This window comes from Bufo bufo, chromosome 3 (genome assembly GCF_905171765.1).
Source record: "Bufo bufo chromosome 3, aBufBuf1.1, whole genome shotgun sequence".
Taxonomy (NCBI): domain Eukaryota; kingdom Metazoa; phylum Chordata; class Amphibia; order Anura; family Bufonidae; genus Bufo; species Bufo bufo.
The window spans coordinates 360,568,878-360,589,399 of record NC_053391.1 but is presented as its reverse complement, the minus strand read 5'-3'; the positions used below and the strand labels follow the sequence as shown (position 1 = coordinate 360,589,399).

Below are 20,522 nucleotides of genomic sequence, written 5' to 3'. Positions count from 1 at the left end.
ACATGGTTACTAATGCTATTTAATATTTAGACATTATAAACTTAGGGGAAGTAGTTAAAAGATGCCCCAATTTTATCACATGCTGTGTGATGAATTTGGTGTATCATGCTAGCAGTTAAAGGGGTTTTCCAATCTCAGACAATGGGGACATATTGCTAGGATATGCCCCCATGGTCTGATAGGTGCCAGTTCCACCACTAGGAATGGAGCCCCAAGAGTTGTGGAGGGCGCACTGAGCATGCGCATCCGCCCTCTATTAATTTCTATGGGGCTGCTGGAAATAGCCGAGCGCTGGCCCTGCTATTTCCATTGGCCCCAAAGAAATGAAAGGGAGCAGTGGCCGCATAAGTGTGGTGCACTCCTATTCAGTACTATGGGGAGAGTGCTTGGTGGTGGCTGGACCCGGGGAAACCTGGGGTCCTCCAGCCACCACCTTCCACGCTTCATTCTCGATGTAGGCGCGACCCACAACTATCAGACAATGAGGGCATATCCTAGCAATATGCCCCCATTGTCTCAGACAGGAATACCCCTTTAAGACACATTAACATGGACGGCTTATTAAGCTAATTATCAGGAACAAGTGTTCTAATTAATTCTTGTTCTGGATAATATGTCAGTGTAAATTTGCCACCAATCCCCAACAAATGAGTAAAACACTCGCTAGTTAATTGATGTGATCAATTATGCAGCAAGATTTTTATATTTTTTTTGCAACTTATCATCTTGTGCAAACGTTCTCTTGTCAAATTTCGCACACAGCTCTTCTTCAAGGCCATTATCAAGGTCCAGAAGGGACCGAAACGATGTCTATAAATTATTGTAAAATTCTGGTTGGACTAATAAAAGCACTATATATTTTTACATTATTCTTGGAGTGCCATGGTTACTTAAAAAAGGATGAAAAAGGATGCACTTCTGACAAATAAAGAATCTGTAGGGACATGAACGATCATTGTAGAGATTATTCATTACCATACAGAATGGATAATTTTCTGCAGAAGTGTCCTTTCTTATCTTTCCTCTCCGCTTAAGGTACAAGTGGCACAAGATGACCAGCCCACCCAGCTCCCCCATAGTTCAGTTTTGCCAAATGTGTATGTGTATTCAATAGGGAGAGAGGAGAAAGTAATGCCAGGCACTTCTGCCAGCAGATTATCACTCGGGAGAACAAAAGGATCGGATGAACATATTCACTTTGCCCAATCCTCCCCCCCCCCCCCACATGATATTGGGAACTCCCCACACACATTAGACTGTCGACCCCGCCATTCTCGGCAAGTTCGGCCAACAATACGCTAATGTGTATGGAGACCTCAAAGCATAAATTTTTCATCCAAACCTGCTCATCTTGCAAGTTGAACCGAGAAGAAAGGTAGGACGGAAACATGTCAAAAAGAGGAACGGTAAGTAGGAACAGGTGTAAATGCAGCTAAACAATCTTGAAATTATCGGGAACAAATGGTTCATTCCAGGGCACTGATCTGTGTATCAGCACATGTAAATTGGCCATTAGATACTTTTTATTTCCTTACACCAGCTCAAGGCTGGCCATTATTAAATCTGGCACATTTTCCATTCAATAAAGTCACATCCCACACTTTTGAAAACCGTCTATCAAGGTGCAAAAAAGGTCTAAAACAGATAATAAATGTCGTGCACATCATGTTTTTGGTGCATTTAGAATAATAAATCTGTCCAGTGACTAAAGGTGCATTTACATACTCCAATAGAGCAGTTAGGGAAACAATTCCATCCTGATAACTGCCTGCTCGTCAGTGGAGGTAAGAGCTTCATTTAGTGTATGGCCCCACTGTATGGGGATGAACGATGGTTACTGCAATAGCTCATCCTCAGACAGATAGATTGTTTCTGGACAGCAGATTCCTATTCACACGCCACGATCTACTGCACAGAAACAATGGTTCAATGTGCTGCCTAAATTCACCCAATAAATGAGCGTTTTGCTCATTCATCGGGTGATTAGCGGTGCATTTACACGGGACGATTATTGGGAATGAGCGTTGGTACTAATGTTCATGTTTGATAATCAACCAGATTCTTGTGTGGTGTAAATCCAACTTTACTTGTATAGCTTGTTTAGTGTTTTTTTTTCTAATGTCATAAGGACAAATTGTTAAAACTTGCCAAGGATTGAACAGTATATATATATATATATATATATATATATATATATATATATATATATATACTGTATATACACTGCCTGTCCAAAAAAAAAGTCGCCATCTGGATTTAACTAAGCAAATTGTTATGAGCCTCCTATTGGATAATTACTGCATGGGCGATTATCTTTCAGCTGGCAGCAAGTTATTTAACCCCAACTGGTGCAATGAGTTGCTTCTCATTTATTAAACAACCATGTCAAAAGACAAATCCTGTGGTCGTGGAAAAGATGTTAGTCTGTTTGAGAAGGGTCAAATCATTGGCATGTGTCAAGCAGAGATAACATCTAAGGAGATTGCAGAAACTACTAAAATTGGGTTAAGAACTGTCCAACACATTATTAAAAACTGGAAGGATAGTGGGGACCCATCGTATTCGAGGAAGAAATGTGGCCGGAAAAAAATCCTAAATGATCGTGATCGGTGATCTCTTAAATGTTTGGTGAAATCAAATCGAAGAAAAGCAACAGTAGAACTCAGGGCTATGTTTAATAGTGAAAGTAAGCGCATTTCCACATGCACAATGCGAAGGGAACTCAAGGGATTCGGACTGAACAGCTGTGTAGCCATAAGAAAAACACTAATCAGTGAGGCAAACCAGAAAAAAAAGGCTTCAATTTGCTAGGGAGCATAAAGATTGGACTCTAGAGCGATGGAAGAAGGTCATGTGGTCTGATGAGTCCAGATTTACCCTGTTCCAGAGTGATGGGGGCATCACGGTAAGAAGAGAGGCAGGTCTAGGTTCAGCAACAGTATGTGCTCCAAGAATGAGGTCAGCTGACTACCTGAACATACTGAATAACCAGGTTATTCCATCAATGGATTTTTTCTTCCCTGATTGTGAAAGAGTGGTTCAGGGAGCATGAGACATCATTTCCACACATGGCTTGGCCACCACAGAGTCCAGAATTTAACCCCATTGAGAATCTTTGGGATGTGCTGGAGAAGGCTTTGTGCAGCAGTCAGACTCTACCATCATCAATGCAAGATCTTGGTGAAAAATTAATGCAACACTGGATGGAAATAAATCTTGTGGCATTGCAGAAGCTTATCGAAAATGCCACAGCGAATGCGTTCTGTAATCAAAGCTAAAGGCGGTACAACAAAATATTTTTGGTGGCGACTTTTTTTTTGGACGGGCAGTGTATATGATATATATATATCTATCTACAAGTCAATGGTGACTTGAAGGTCTAGCTTACCAATGCAGACTGGAGGGTTGGGGTTCCAGTAGAACCTATCAGCAATCTGAACACAGTTAATTTTGGTTTCTCCTTCTAAAAGATAGCCAGGGTCACACTGGAATACAATAGAGTCACCAGCATCACGACTGTCTCCACTTCGACTCCCATTCTGAGGTATTCCAGGGTCATTACATGAAGTAGCTGTCGTAACTGAAAAAAAAACAGCATGCAACTTTAAGATGCCATCAAGGTTTAACTATTGTTCTTAACCATGCTGTGTGCTTTGCAAAAACATTTTTTTCATCTAACCACAGATGTTCATATAAAAACTGGTAAAAAGACACACTGTGTCTGTTCCAACTAATCTCACTAAGACCAGGCTTTGAATGTATTAAAGGGGTTGTCCAGGGATAAAAAATATTATTTAGGCCTCTTTCACACGACCGTGTTTCTTTTCCGTTTTGCGGGCCGTTTTTTGCGTTCCATATACGGTCCGTATACGGAACCATTCATTTCAATGGTTCCGCAAAAAAAACGGAATGTACTCTGTATGCATTCCGTTTCTGTATTTCCGTTTTTCCATTCCGTTGAAAGATAGAACATGTCCTATATTTGGCCGCAAATCACGTTCCATGGCTCCATTAAAGTCAATGGGTCCGCAAAAAAAACGGAATGCATACGGAAATGCATCCGTATGTCTTCCGTATCCGTTCCGTTTTTTGAGGAACCATCTATTGAAAATGTTATGCCCAGCCCAATTTTTTCTATGAAATTACTGTATATTGTATATGCCATACGGAAAAACGGAACGGAAAAACGGAAAAACAACGGAAACAAAAAACGGAACAACAGATCCGTTTAAAACGGACCGCAAAACACTGAAAAAGCCATACGGTCGTGTGAAAGAGGCCTTAGTTAAAAATGGGATTTATTAAGATTTTTTAACATAATAATTATGAAAGCTGCACTGTTCTCACAATATCAAGCACTGGTCCCGGGGGTCTCATAAGCTCTTCCTCTGCATTTGTTTCAACACAGCAGGGATCTCCTTTTCCTTTGTCTGCACATAACTAGTGATGCATTTAAAAGTTGCCCACTGCCTACCTCTGTCCAGTAGCTAGGTTAGCACAATGGCTGATTCAGGGACAGAGAAGGGACCTGGCTTAGGAACTGAGCCAGACAACCAGTCTCCAAGTCACTAACACACTAAGGAGAGGGTGTGTTTGCTACTATGTCAAAACAAATGTGAAAGTGGTGGTTCGGGACCCAAGGACCAGTGCTGATTTTGTGAGAACAGTGCAGCATTTTTAACTATTTTAAATTAGTTTTTGATTTCAAATCATAGTTACAAACCAACAAGATAACTTTGTTTTGAACTTGGGTGACCCCATTAAGAAATTTAACAGATAAAGAGAATCTGTCTCCAGTGACCTCTATATCCTTTCTTTTATTGGTTTGAGGCTCCATTCCCGAGCTATGATACTTTTTTCTTAATATGCAAATTAGGTATTTGGTGCAATGAGGACATTACTCCTACTCTTGTTGCACCCAAACTCCACTCCTTTTTGTGGCCAGCCCCTCCTTCGTTTCTTTGCCACTGTCGATCAAAGCATCCAGGGAGGGTTCGGTCACAGAAAGGAGCAGAGCTTGGGTGCAACAAGAGCAATGGTGACACCCTCATTGCATTAAAAGCCTAGTTTTCATATTAAGAAAAAGTATCATAACTCGGAAACGGAGCCTCGAATCAACAAAATCAGGTGAACTAAAGGTATGTGTCTGTTTGCTTTTAATGTCCATACATCATAAATCATGCTCGCTGTGGATTAATGAGATGTGTACCATGTAGCATAAAATAAATTAGCTATCACAGTAAGGAAAATTGGAATTGGTCATTAAATGTTATCCAGTGCTTCCTGCTGCAGAATACATCAGCCCACTATCCATGTCTAACAGACCAGCATCAATGACCCAATGTGGCAGCTCCGAGGACAATCTGTAAGCAGATAATACATTTCACCTCTATTCGCGGTGGCTTACAACGTGGGCATAGATTCAATTTATTGGAGGCGATACTGAACCATAATGTCTACAATGAGATGAGCGAGGGATGGGGGACAATCATCTCCAACTTTCATCACGCTATCATTTCTACATTAAAAGGTGCAGGTTCAGTAGGGAGGGGAGCCTGTCAGAGGCTAAACGCCTGATTAGCTTTCTAATCTAATCTGATATTAGAGAAACATTATTTTCTCGCTGTTTCAAGAAGCCTGCGCTTTTTTATAGTCTTCAGGGAGACGGAGACACTTGATGACAATAAGTTCATGAATATAATTTGTGTGCAAGGCATACCTCTTGCATGCTAACATCTGGGGAAGGAGGATCATTATAAACAAGGTTATAAAAACATAAAGTACGTATGTATATATTGCTTGAGAATGGTCCCAGTAAGCGGACCGAAAGGTCGCACAGGTGAATAAAGGGTCCCACTTTCTTCACCAAACGGACGTGCTGCGGTGTCTTTCTTTATCCTATATTGTACACCTTGGTAAGGTGTTCTTCGCCGCTGGCACCCATACCCGACTACCAGGAGTGCTGCCTTGATTTCTTTTCCTATATATATATATATATATATATATATATATATATATATATATCTATCATAGGATAGTACATAAATCACACACACCTCTAAACAACATTACTTAAAAGTGAAGAATGCCTTTCTTCTCCTAACATGTGTCAAAGAACTATAAATCTCAATTTGTATCTATCTCATATCTATCTATCTCATATCTATTATCTATCTATCTATCTATCTATCTATCTATCTCATATATATCTATCTGGGTGCCATGAGGTGCAACAACAATGCCCTCATTGCTCCCAAGGGCTAATATGCATATTATTAAAGCGCTGTTTTCTATGCAATGTTAGCCGGTTTTAGTGAGAAGTATTTAGTGACCGACTGCCTTTAAAGAAACAAGACGTAACATTAAAATAAGCAATCTGTTGGCAGATCTATTTATATTACTTCTCCCAACCAAGTAATAGGAATAGTTTCAGTGTTTAAAAATGTTTCCAGATCTTACCTGAGAAATGGATAGAAAATCCCTGCTTGCTAGTAAAGAAGTCGGTATTGAACTGTAAGGTGACAGAACTGAAAGTGCTGTGTATATCTGGAGGCAAAGTGGATCCACTCAGCTCCTTCATGAGAATGCCAGTCTCCATAGATCCATCCCATATCCTCAGAACATCATGAACATCTTCAGTGTGGAAAACGGAGAAGTGCAATCTATGACAAAAACAGGAACAGTTAGGCCTTTATCATGACGCCTTGCGCTCTCCATATTTTTTGCGGACCCATAGAAATGTATGTGTGCCTTCTCAGAAAAATTTGTCTCAGACATAGACCAAAACTATGGTAGGGTGCATGAGCCCTTATTACACTTCAATAAGAGCGGTGAGCTGTTCATATACAGTATAAGAACATGATGAATAATATTTCCGAGCAGCAAGATATTTATAAAATATTGGAAAATATTATACTGAATACTTGAAGATGGCCATCAAAGATACTGTAGTAGTTATTAAACCTAAGATACAAATCTAAATTACAGTATATACACAATTATTGTGGAACCTAGTTTTCACAGGACTGCCACTAACACAGGTAAGTTAGTAAGGCTGAAAAAGCCCAACCTAAAACAGTCGTACCACCCTTCAGTTTTGAAGAGCATATGGAGAAGGACAAACAAATACCAAGACTATCTCTTCTGGGTATTGAGGGCCAGCAACACACTTAATGATAAAAGTTAACTTTGTTGTAAACTGGTATTACTAAACCAGGACATTATGCCATGTAGTAAGAACACAAATTCCGTAAATCTAATAATGTAATAAAGTGTTGTACTAACACATAGTATAATGTACGATAGTTTAGTATAATATATTATAGAATAGAAACAGGATTTTTTTAAACTCTCCTTTATTACTTGTTTTTCTTCTTTTAGGGCTCATGCACACGACCGTAGGTACTTTCCGGTCCCCAAAACACAGATCCGAAAAAAATACGGATGACATCCTTGTGCATTCTGTATTTTGTGGAATGGAACAGCTGGCCCCTAATAGAATAGTCCTATCCTTGTCCGTTATGCAGACAATAATAGGACATGTTCTATTTTTGTGCGAAACAGACATACGGACATACGGAGTAACTTCCGTAACTTCTGGACATGGAAAGAAAATACGTTCGTGTGCATGAGCCCTTATACTTAATCTTACACTATCTTCTATAAACATATTTTCCAGAAATTATAAAGTTTTTTTTTCCCCCAGGACACCTGGCTGCTCAACAAAGCATCTCAAACCCAAAAACCCAACTCTTCTTTACAAATAAATTCTAATCATGGTAACATGATATTGTTAGTTGGCAGCATTTGGGCATCTATATAAATAGGGAGATTTATTAACCTTCCTAATAGAGAATAATGTTTTGTATTGCTGCCCATAGCAACCAATCACAGGGCAGCTATTATTATCAAGAATACTATAACAAATGAAAGGTGCACTGTGATTGGTTGCTATTGGCAATTTTTTCTGTAAGACAGTTTTCGCCCATTTACACCTACCAATATGCCTTGTAACATCATTCACTAAGGGGCCTAATACCTGCTAATATGGCTTTTATACACTGCAGGAATTGCCTAGCACAGGTGTTCTGTTCCTGGAAGAGTGGGTGCTCTGCTGTCTAATAACCTCCAGGTTCCTTCTCTTTTGGCCAGGATCAAAGAAACCTCCAATCTTGGCTGTTTAACTCCTTAGATGCCATGGTCAATAGTGACTGCGGCATCTATGTGTTTTTAAATTCATACGCTTGTGGGGATTCGCTCTGGTAGTTAGGACTAGCGAAAGAAGTATAGAGGCAAAGGACACCGTTCTTGAATCAAACAGCTGTGTTTATTCACACATTGGTGTATAACAATATGCAGATAAGGTGTATCACAAAACGCAGGTGGCTTGGTGTTTGTTCACACACAAGGAAAGTCCATAAACAATAATTCACCTTTTTTCCTGGGTGTTAATTCACACCCTAATAGCAGTACAGCCTCATCAAGTCCGCAGGCGGCCTGTTCGCCTTTAGAGGGGCCTGAGTCCTCCAGCCCAGCTCAAACCTCAAATTCTAGCACAGCCCTCAGTTCACAGCACACAGACTCCTGAGCTCCACTGTCAGAGGGAGTTAAATCCACACCACCTGGCAGTGCTGGCTGTTTTTTATGCCTGGAAAAACACGGTCTGGAACATAGGGAGTAGTCACCCACCCAGCACTTTGACTACTCCTAGTACGAGCCGTCCCGGATCAGCTATGACATCCATGCTAAATCTCAAGGTGTCAGTTTGCAATAGCTGCTGCTGACACATAAAATACCGGCTCTTACTTCACCGAGGTGAGGAACCTCGGTGACACATACCTTCCATCCACGATGATTCCAGGTACCTTCTTACAGGCTACTCTCAGCTTTCCTGCTATAAGCTTTCAGGATGTCAATGGGTTGCCATGCCAGCCTAAGGCCTAAATATGCCCTCCAAGTATTCCATATACGGAAGCTTATTAAACCCTATTATTAGCAGGGCCAAATAAGCCATGTGTCAGTACACCATGATATATATATAATACTGCATTACAGAAATAGGGATCAAATAATTGCCCAAATCCATATCTAAACTATTCCATTATGAGCTAACATTTAATTATTTTTATCACTTACAAGTAATGTCAATGCTATGGGGCACTGATTTCAAGACATTGGTCCGTACAAGGCTGGCCTTTTGATAAAGGGCTTTCTAGCATCACATGAGAAATAAAAAAGGCATTGTGGTTGTGTTATTACACTCTGTCAAATCTCTGCCAGCTTTGTCACTGATTAGCATACATTGTATCCAGATAGCCATTTGCATTTATATAGGACTTTTATCCAAAATTGCATACAACTATGCTGTACAATCTCAGACAGAGCAAAGGGGATTTCAGAGATCAGCTTTAGCACGGGCAGTGATATGAAACCCGTAGATTCAAGTAGACAGTCTGCAAACTACCTGCCCCCAGTCTGTCCCTTTCACCCTGGGTGACAGTGACATTCAGCCATGAGGGATTCTCTGACCGAGTCTGTCCTCTTTGGTAATGCAAGACAGTGACAGAGTGAGAAGGGTCTCGGCAATGAACATATGTCTTGTGTCTATAGTGACATTGATAGGCTGGGAGGCTTCTGCACTGCATTCCGTCTCTACCATAGATACAGTATGTAGCGTCCATGAGAAGAGTGTACCTCTGCATTACAGATTTATCTTCTTCTAGGTTGTAAACATAGTAATGCAATAAAGTACTTAGATTCCATCAAGATGAGCTCATCCATGAGAAGTCAAGTAGCTACAGAAATACTAAGATTAGCAATAAATAATTTAGAAAGATTATAAACACTTAGGGTCATTTATGTAAACTGATTTAAAAGAAAACAGGCTTAGTTCTCCCTAGCAGCCAATCAGGTTCCACCTTTCATTTTTTACAGCTCCTTTGGAAAATCAAAAGTGGAATCTGGTTGCTGAGGGCAAGTAAGCCAGTTCTACTTTAAACCAGTTTGATACATCTCCCTCTTGTTTTTTTTATACAAGACTATATTCACTATACAGGAAAGAAATAAGTCTTTAAAGGGAATCTGTCACCAGAATCATCACCATTAAACTAAATCTATTGTAGCACTTACTACCTCCTTTCCAGACATTCTTTTCTTTCCTTGCTGCTTGGTTTCTATCTCAAAAAAAATCCACTTTATTCGTTATGCAAATGAGGCAGTAAGGTGCCCAGAGGGGCGTTATTTTTGTTCAAAGGTGCCCAGGAACACCCCCATTGAATGCCCAGGCCGCCCTCCAGCAGAGCCCATGCACGCTTCTCCTCGGCTCATACTCTACACCCCCAGCAGCGCCGTTGTCCCCCCCCTATATCACTAACAGCAGATAACCCCGCCCACCCTTGCTTTCAGTGCGGCTGACAAATCTCGGTGCGCTTCTTCTCTTCCAGCAGAGGATGAAACAGTCACTGGGCTCAGCGCATGCCCAGTGAAACAATTGAGGCTGATGCCGATGCCCTCAGTTCCGAACACTGCCTGCCCCTCCACTTTTCCGGTTCAACTGAGGGAATCAGCCTCAAATGTTTACTCGGCATGCGCTGATCCCAGTGACGGTTTCATCCTCTGCTGGAAGAGAAGAAGTGCAGCGAGATTTGTCAGCGGCGCTGAAAGTAAGGTAGTAAGTGCTGCAAGACAATAGTTTTAGTTCAATGGTGATGATTCTGGTGACAGATTCCCTTTAAAGACTTATTTCTTTCTTGTATAGTGAATATAGTCTTGTATAAAAAACAAGAGGGAGATGTATCAAACTGGTTTAAAGTAGAACCGGCTTACTTGCCCTTAGCAACCAGATTCCACTTTTGATTTTCCAAAGGAGCTGTAAAAAATGAAATGTGGAATAAAGTGGATTTTTTCGAGATAGAAACCAAGCAGCAAGGAAAGAAAAGCACGTCTGGAAAGGAGGTAGTAAGTGCTACAAGACAATAGTTTTAGTTTAATGGTGATGATTCTGGTGACAGATTCCCTTTAAAGATGTTGTCCGTGTTATAATATATATATATATATATATATATAATGTGGGGATTTACTCCGGTAGACAGGGGTGCGGGTGCAGTATAGAGGCAAATGGAGTCCAGGTAATGAAGCAAAAGAACATTTATTTTACACTTGCTCAAACAGAAAAGCAAAACAGTCCCTTGGTGTCAGTTCACACACAAAATAGTCCTGTCCTGGCCGATCGCACAGCCACATAAAGTATTCCCACAAGATGCTGGGTGCCCCGTTACGCCTGTGTCGGGGTCCAGGCCTCAGCTCCACACACTTCAAAAACCACCCAGACTCACTGTGATTTTCCTTCCTTCTCCTCACAGCTGAGGTTGCTGCCTGGGAATTTAAATCCCAGCTCCAAAACCTACTTCTGGGACGTGGGGAGTAGGCACCCACCCAACTCTTTACCTACTCCCAATAAAAGCCGGCCCGGATTGGCTTTGCAGCCATACTAAGTATTAAAGGTGTCAACAGCCTCTGCTGTTAACACACAAAACCCGGCTCTTACTTCACCGAGGCCAGGAACCTCAGTGACACGTATCTGCCATCCAATACGGTACCCTGCACCTTACCACAATATATATATATATTTTTTTTTTTAAAGACAGGAAAGGTAGTACAATAAAAAACAAAACAAAAAAAAAAACCTTATGCTCACTGATCCAACCCTCTTTAGCAGCCACTCCAATACTGCAGCCTTGATGTCATGTTTTTGGCTGGAGTAATTACATGCCGTATGTTAAATGTGACTTCTATAATCAATTATTGGCCTCAGCAGTTGCGTGTCGTTGAGGCAGGTAATCAGCTACAGCAGTAATGTGTGTTACATAGGCTGCAGTCAGGAAGACAAAGCCTGGCAGGTAGGATTGGAGTAGTGGCACTGGTATGGAGGGGTATGAGACTGAGAATACTTATTTCTATTATCCCTTCCTTTCTCTAAAAAATTGTTTTAACTTGGACCATGCCTTTAAATTACAGAGGTAGCAAGCATTAACTTTATACTTAAAGAGTTTTCTGGGATTATCATATTGATGACCTGTCCTCAGGATGAGACATGTCACATGGCTAGAAATGGCTGGAAATCATGACCAAAACCTTCAAGTATTATCCTGGCTCCCTTATTCCTCACACTTGAACCCAATTGACCATGTGTGAGACCACCTTCATCGTCGTGTTTTCTCTATGGATCCTCCCCCTCGCACCCTCCAGCAGCTGTAGGATTCACTGCAGTCAGCATGATTCCAGATACCTATGACAACCTTCCAGGACCTTAGTGAGTCAATGACAGCCCATCTAGCTGCTGTGCATGCTGCACGGGGTTGTTACTCTGGATATTAGCTGGTGGTCATAATAACGTCACTCAACTGTTTAAATGACAACTGTGTGCTCTGGAATTTCATCTCAATTGTTGAGAGAATGTTATCATCACAAAAGAAGTTGGTTATGTAGAATTTCCATCTGACAATTTTTCATTGAAAGAAATATACTAGAAAGATCATTTGTCTTTCCTTGGTATCATTGAACATGTATGGCCAGCTTGAAATACTGTCATGGATTCATTGTTGTGGTTTGGCTTGTGTAATGGTCATTCACCAGACAATCATTCATTCAATGGTTATTCAACCATCAACCAACTTCTATCTAATGTGTATGGCCACTCTTAGAGAAAACGAGAAACAAAAAGCAAACACCTCCTTGTGCTGTACAGCCCTTATATATTAGTCAAAGAAATTCAGTAGCCACTTTGTTTTACAGAGATACACATGGCCAGAAAAAACTGTCTTTCGGGGTACTTTGCATACAGAATCCTTTATCTCTGCTTCTCGGACTTTGTCATTAAATTGAGCTTGCAGAGATAAGTTACAACTAGACATTGTTCCAAGAAATTTTGGAAAACTTTCAACCTAAATTTTTGGTTTTCATTTAACTAATAAGTTGGGAACATCCTCAGCAAAGCTTTGTCATGATCGTAAAGCCAAATTTAATGTCATAGTACAATCCATATCTAATCCTTAAGGCCCATTTATACAAATCAATTATCATGATTCCTCCAATTCCAGCAATTATAATAATCGCATGCAAATGAGAGAGAATCAATAATAAAATTATTTATTGATTATAATGTTGACATTGATAGTTCAAACAATTTATCAAATGTCTTTGTACAGAAATGGACCAATATTGGAAATATGCAATGCCATATTGGCAGGGGCGGATGGGGACTTAAAATGACACTGGAAAAAAATCTAGTGGCCCCATGTTGTAGGTGAGTCCAAACAGACAGAAGGTAGGGCCCCAGCTGCAGTATGTAACTGATTGCCATCCGGGGATGTTAATACAGTTGAATGTAGGGGAGCACTTCCCACCACCTGTCAGTACTTGATGCTCCTAGCATTACCGTAATTATTACTGAGAGCATCAGATCGCTATGTACTGGGAGGAGGGCTTGGGCATTGGCCTGCCGGGAAATTTCCCTATCGGATCTATGGCCATTCACCCCCAGCATATTGACATTGGATTCCATTTTGTCCTGTAGATCTCTTATACTTATGTTACACAAGTCAATGGAAGGTAAAGGGGAAAACTTCAGATTGTATCTTCTCCAGACTGTGTGAAATAAACCAGTGACAGGGAACAGGGGGTGATAGATTACACCCAGGTAACCAGCAAAGATACTCTCTGAACTGTAAGTGGACCAATTCATTAATAGCTTCCCATGGAAGGATCTTCTGGGAGATTTAAGAATACTGATATTTCAATTACGGGCTATTTTGATAGATTGCTCTGTTTATTTCATTAAAAAAAATTCAAGAAATCTTCACCTTCCATATAAAAGAACAACTGATAAGACATACTGAGAACTTCTGCAGCCAGATCAGCTTAATACTTTAGCATGCAATGGATGACTGCTGTGAGAAAGGAGAAAGGGAGTGAGTTGAAAACATGCACAATGTTCTGGAAAGTCAGCATTTTACATCAAAATGGAGTAGGACATGATTACAAAGGAAACAAACTGATGTATCCGTGTCTTTTATGGATGGTTGTTTGGTTTGGACAATCTTTTGCAATACAACAGGTCAACCTTTCTAAAAACTGATAATTTTGGTCTCAATGCAAGGAGCACCACAACCAGCTGTAAGCAATGTTACAATGGAAGGAACCCAGTGCCATGCAGGAGTCCTAAAAAAGTATTCCAGAAAGCAGTGTAGCAAACATCTCTACCAAGAAAACAATAGTTAACATGGCACCAAATAAAATCAATGAGTGCCCTTTGTGTGCACTGTTTTGTGCATGAATCCACTATTGATGAGTGGTGGACTTTTGAGTACAACTAAGGGATATATTACACTGCCAATGGTAGGGCAGCACATGCACAAATGAAAACTGAAAGTGGGAGAAATTATTGCTACCTCCATTCCTATGAATGCTTGTTCCCAGTGGCAGATTGGAATTTAAAGTGGCAAAAAAATGGGGAAAAAATAAAAGTGACTCTATGTTGTAGGCACGTCCAAACTAATAGAAGGTGGGACCTTTCTGAACCAAATGCACAGTACGTCACAAACTAATGCCCCAGCAGCACAAAATACCTTCCCTGAAGCTACCCCCTCCCCTTCCCCACTACCAGCCAGCTTCCACATTCTATCCTACCAATCCAGTTGCCTCAAGATGACAATGCAGGTAAATTCAGGAGTCAGGAGGTCACCTCCAGCCACCAGGTACATAAGTAGTTGACGCTACCAGCATTTATTAACCTTTGGAAGTGTCAGCTCATGACTTCGCTGGCTGTTGGCTGTGAGGAGGACTAAGGTCTGTCTGGCCTTGCTTGTTCCCAATAATTGGACTGAAAATTGTGCAGTCTAATAGAGCCCTTATGTCTGCACTAATTCGCAATCTGACAATGGATTTGATAAGCCATTCATTCTAATAATGTATAATGATTTTGGGGTCAGTTATGTTTAATTCAGAGATGTGTTGCTGATAATTAATACAACTAAATGGTGGAGGAATTATTGTGATGTATCCTTCCTCCCCAAATACTTTACATTGGCCAGTGTAGTTCTGCCTAGTACTCCAGCCTCTATCACCTTGGGGTGCCCCGCTTACTTCTGGCCTCTTAAAAGGCCATTGTGCACACTTCCAAATCCTTCCCCAGCCAATTCCTTGGAGCCCCTGGGTATTTCAGGTGCCCTCTCGATGCACATGATGTCTGAGCTTTAGATTCTCTGGTGATCAGCAAAGGTGTTTGATAGTATATTGCTATTGCTATTTACCTCCGTTTAGCCTAAGTAATTTCCTTCCTATGATCCTGGCGTGCTACAAATTTTGTTTTCCTCCTGCCTGTGTGCTCTTACACTTTCAACTCCAAGTTCAATTGAGCTTGTTTAAGTTAATCCAATCTGTCTTCTCTATCTGTGCTCCAGTCAAGTGCCAGCCTGCGTGCCATGCCTGTGTCTTCACTACAACCCAGCCTGCTGGTTTGTCCTGCATCTTTATTCATCTACTCTACCAATGTGCAGTCTAGATCTAGAAACCTGCTTTTAAGCCTTAGTGACTGGTAAGACTGTTTCTGTGGTTTTCCTGTGGTTTTGGTGCACTTTCTGTATCCTGACCTCCCTGTGCCGGCACCACTCCAGTGGGTCAGCTGCCAACTACATTACGACTATCTCAGGAGTTAGTGGTTGCTTCCCTGAGGTTAAGGCCATATCCCTGTAGAGGGGTTAAAGGGTGAATGCCAGGGGAGCGCCAAAATAATGTCATTAGTAACCCTACGCCAAACCTGTTAGTTGTCAGAGTGGGTCCAGACTTGCTGATCTGTAACAACTGAACTCATGAAAGCCAGGCAATTTTGATACAATGAATACATTAGTAAGTGACTTGGATTAACATTTTAGTAAAAGCCATTAGATAAGGTGAGACAGTTCCTTTAATTTAGTGTTGAATTTTTCGAATAGTGCCTTTAGCTCACATCAGCTTGCATCTGTTGAAATTAGTAAGAGGCCAGGTAATATGATCTTTGGATTCAATGCACCACTGTTTGTATTGCATTAAATTGAGGCTGAACATTTTCCAATTTTTTTTTTTTCAAACTAATCTTCAGAAGCAGCTTGCATTTTGTCATGAAGTGGTTAAATAATTGAAATTAATCCTTCCATTCCCCAGGAAGGGCGACAGAGTCTTTGCTTGGCGCGGAATAAATTTCCTAACAAATTATTCCATTTCCTTCGCCGTCCGTCACACACAGTTTATGCCTCGTGAAAAGTAATAAGAGAGCCTGATCTGAAATTCAATTGTTCAATTTCTTTGTGTGAGCAATCAACGGAGGGATTCCTGCGCCATTCCTGAATTCCTAAGAGCTATATCTTCCGTCAGTAGATTGAGGGCAATATTCCGAAATGATAATATAATCAGTCCATCAAGCATTTCTTCTAAAAGACATTTATAAGCTTTAACATCGAAAATATCAGATATTACCAGATTCAAAGAGAAACACGTTAAACTTGTAATACACTGGTAGAGTTTTATCACAGAAATGTCGCTTAGTTATGAGCAAACACATAGTGCTGCAAGACCCTCTGGCAATCAGCGGCAATAGAGAAACCCTCCATTTTCTATGATTAGCTCATAAATCTTGACAGTCTTTTACATTTGATCAAGCAGAGTACAACCTTCTTTGGGCAACAAGGCATCATCTACCTGGAAATGAAGCGTAAGACCATATAATAGAATATTAAATTTATGAACTTGTATTACATGCAAGTTGTAAATCATGCAGAGATTCTCTCATAAATTTTCTCGGCTAGAATTAGTGATTTCACACCACGTACATGTTTCCCTTTTCATACAGTCATCATGGAAATAACTCATTGAAGCATGTGGGCTGACGCCACTGATAAAACTGATGAATACTGCTGACAATAATCCTTGCTCTCAGCTGCCATGCTACATGTGTTTTGCTTTGTACATAACCTGTAAATCCTCCAGGTAATTTATGCTGCCAGAGTCACAGCAATTTAATCCAGAAACACTGCTAAACATATTGGGCTGGTGAGCTAAGATAATATTTTAATGCTTGCAGAACAATTTTGGAAATCCCTGAACCTAGACGGTGATTAAAATGTTCAATATTGTCTGTGAAGCTACCATCACTCATTGAAAATTAGATAACATCAGACATTGCCTTGAATAAATGTGATAAACCAATGGATAAAGTGAAGTATCATCTTTCCAATACATCTTTATTGCTGTTTTCAATGGTTTTTCAGTTTACTTTGTGTGGAAAACATGTACTTGTAAGTATGCATGAAGAACTAAAAACCAGTTTGTTCCGGAAAGCACACTGATGGTCTATCCTTATGCACAACTTTACATGTGGCCGTGCTTGATACTGCTTCTCAGACCCATTCAAGTTGAGCACCACAACCCCTCAATTCATCTGATAGTTGTGGGTCCAGGTGGGGTCAGACCTCACTGATTACACAACGATGGCCTATCCCAAGGATCATTATCTATACATGTGCACTAGGCCAAGTAGTGGTGTTCTTTAATGGGCTCTCAGGCATGGGTTCCACCTCAATCTATTTAAGTATTTAGTATGTCGAAGAATTCGCAATACAGCCAGTTTTCAGTGGTTTATTGTGGAGCACAAAAGCATAAAACTGGTTGAGCTTTTCAATCAATGAAAATCTGAAATGGTAGTATCTTGGACTGTTTTGCATACTTTATTTTATGTATAAGCCTTCCAAGTGTATTTTACCCTTAAGGACTTAGGACGTACCAGTACGGAATGGTTCCCGAGTCCTTAAGGACCCATGACGTACCGGTACGTCATGTGTTGTTTCCGATCACCGCCGCCCATCGGGTGGTGATTGGAACCCGGTGCCTGCTCAAATCATTGAGCAGGCACCATGGCTAAATGCGCGGGGAGGGTCCTGTGACCCCCCCCCCCGTGTCGGCGATCGCCGCAAACCGCAGGACAATTCAGACCTGCGGTTTGCCGCTTTTGCCTGTGGTTGCGGCGGTGATTGGGCGTGCCATCGGGTCCCCATGCGGCTGTAGGGGGGACCCGATGGCATGGAAGGAAGCGCGATGCCTTCCTAAGGAAGGCATCGCGCTACCTTCCGGTGACGAGCCTGTGAGATCCAGCCCCCTGGATCTCACAGGCCGGAAGCTGTATGAGTAATACACACAGTATTACTCATACAGCCAATGCATTCCAATACAGAAGTATTGGAATGCATTGTAAAGGATTAGACCCCCAAAAGTTCAAGTCCCAAAGTGGGACAAAAAATAAAGTGAAAAAAAAAGTTGAAAAAATAAAATTTTCCCCCCCAAAAAATTAAAAGTTTCAATTAAAAATAAACAAAAACGTAATTTTCCCCAAATAAAGTAAAAAAAATTGGTAAAAATTAGGGGAAAACAAAAAAGTATACATATTAGATATCGCTGTGTCCGTATCAAGTGGCTCTATAAACATATCACATGACCTAACCCCTCAGATGAACACAGTAAAAAATAAAAAATAAAAACTGTGCTAAATAAACCATTTTTTGTCACCTTACATCTACACTATGGAGACACTAAAACATGATTTTTTTTTTGTTTCAAAAATTATATTATTGTGTAAAACTTACATAAATAAATAAAAAAGTATACATATTAGGTATCGTCGCGTCCGTATCGACTGGCTCTATAAAAATATCACATGACCTAACCCCTCAGATAAACACCGTAAAAAATTTAAAATAAAAACTGTGCCAAATAAACCATTTTTTGTCACCTTACATCACAAAAAGTGTAATAGCAAGCGATCAAAAAGTCATACACACCCCAAAATAGTGCCAATAAAACCGTCATCTCATTCCGCAAAAATCATACCCTACCCAAGGTAATCGCCTAAAAACTGAAAACATTATGGCTCTCAGACAATGGAAACACTAAAACATGATTTTTTTTGCTTAAAAAATGAAATCATTGTGTAAAACTTACATAAATAAAAAAAAAGTATACATATTAGGTATCGCCGCGTCCGTATCTACCGGCTCTATAAAAATATCACAAGACCTAACCCCTCAGATAAACACCGTAAAAAATTTAAAATAAAAACTGTGCTAAATAAACTATTTTTTTGTCACCTTACATCACAAAAAGTGTAATAGCAAGCAATAAAAAAGTCACACGCACCCCAAAAGAGTGCCAATAAAACCGTCATCACATCCCGCAAAAATCATACCCTACCCAAGGTAATCGCCCAAAAACTGAAAAAATTATGGCTATCAGACTATGGAAACACTAAATCATGATTTTTTTGCTTCAAAAAAGAAATATTTGTGTAAAACTTACATAAATAAAAAAAGTATACATATTAGGTATCGCCGCATCCGTTTCAACCTGGTCTATAAAAATATCACATGATCTAACCTGTCAGATGAATGTTGTAAATAACAAAAAATAAAAACGGTGCCAAAACAGCTATTTCTTGTTATCTTGACTTACAAAAAGTGTAATATAGAGCAACCAAAAATCATATGTACCCTAAACTAGTACCAACAATACTGCCACTCTATCATGTAGTTTCTTAGATGGGGTCACTTTTATGGAGTTTCTACTCTAGGGGTGCATCAGGGGGGCTTCAAATGGGACATGGTGTCAAAAAAACCAGTCCAGCAAAACCTGCCTTCCAAAAACCGTATTGGCATTCCTTTCCTTCTGCGCCCTGCCGTGTGCCCATACAGCGGTTTATGACCACATATGGGGTGTTTCTGTAAACTACAGAATCTGGGCCATAAATATTGAGTTTGGTTTGGCTGTTAACCCTTGCTTTGTAACTGGAAAAAAAATATTAAAATGGAAAATCTGCCAAAAAAGTGAAATTTTTAAATTGTATCTCTATTTTCCATTAATTCTTGTGGAACACCTAAAGGGTTAACAAAGTTTTTAAAATCAGTTTTGAATACCTTGAGGGGTGTAGTTTATAAAATAGGGTCATTTTTGGGTGGTTTCTATTATATAAGCCTCGCAAAGTGATTTCAGACCTGAAAGTGTATGAAAGTGTAACATTTCATTAAAATGCATATGAACTCATGTTTGTGGCTAAAAGTCTGAACCAACGTGACCCTTAGACACATCTTCTCATTCAAATAAAATGTACAACTTGTGCAGAGATCATACATGTCACTTATACCCATATGTACATGCACATATAGATACCAATATGATCCATATGCCTTAAACATTTGTGTCAATGTTCTGAGCAGAAAGTGATTACTGTTTTTTTTTTGTCACCCCTTTAATCCCCCCAATGTGACAGGTAAGAGGAGTGATAACATGAAGAAAGGTTCCTGTATCCCCTTTTGGTGTCACTGGAGACAGTAACAGGATAGACACCCAGAACCAGGAAGTAAAACTGTTCCAGACTTAAAACGAGTCCTGTGACTAGAATATTTCTTCTAGAATAATTGAAACATAAAATATTGACGGTAGAAAAA

General features: G+C 40.2%; 1 protein-coding gene across 1 annotated transcript in view; it reads right to left on the bottom strand.

Moving 5' to 3' along the window:
* CSMD2 (CUB and Sushi multiple domains 2) overlaps positions 1-20,522 on the bottom strand; it is a 1,002,961-nt gene that overhangs the window by 195,484 nt on the left and 786,955 nt on the right. Inside the window, exons 26-27 of the mRNA XM_040422265.1 lie at positions 6,460-6,662; positions 3,389-3,580 (exon numbers count right to left, since the gene is read on the bottom strand). Coding sequence (XP_040278199.1) covers positions 3,389-3,580; positions 6,460-6,662 — 395 coding nt within the window. The remainder of the gene's footprint in view (positions 1-3,388; positions 3,581-6,459; positions 6,663-20,522) is intronic.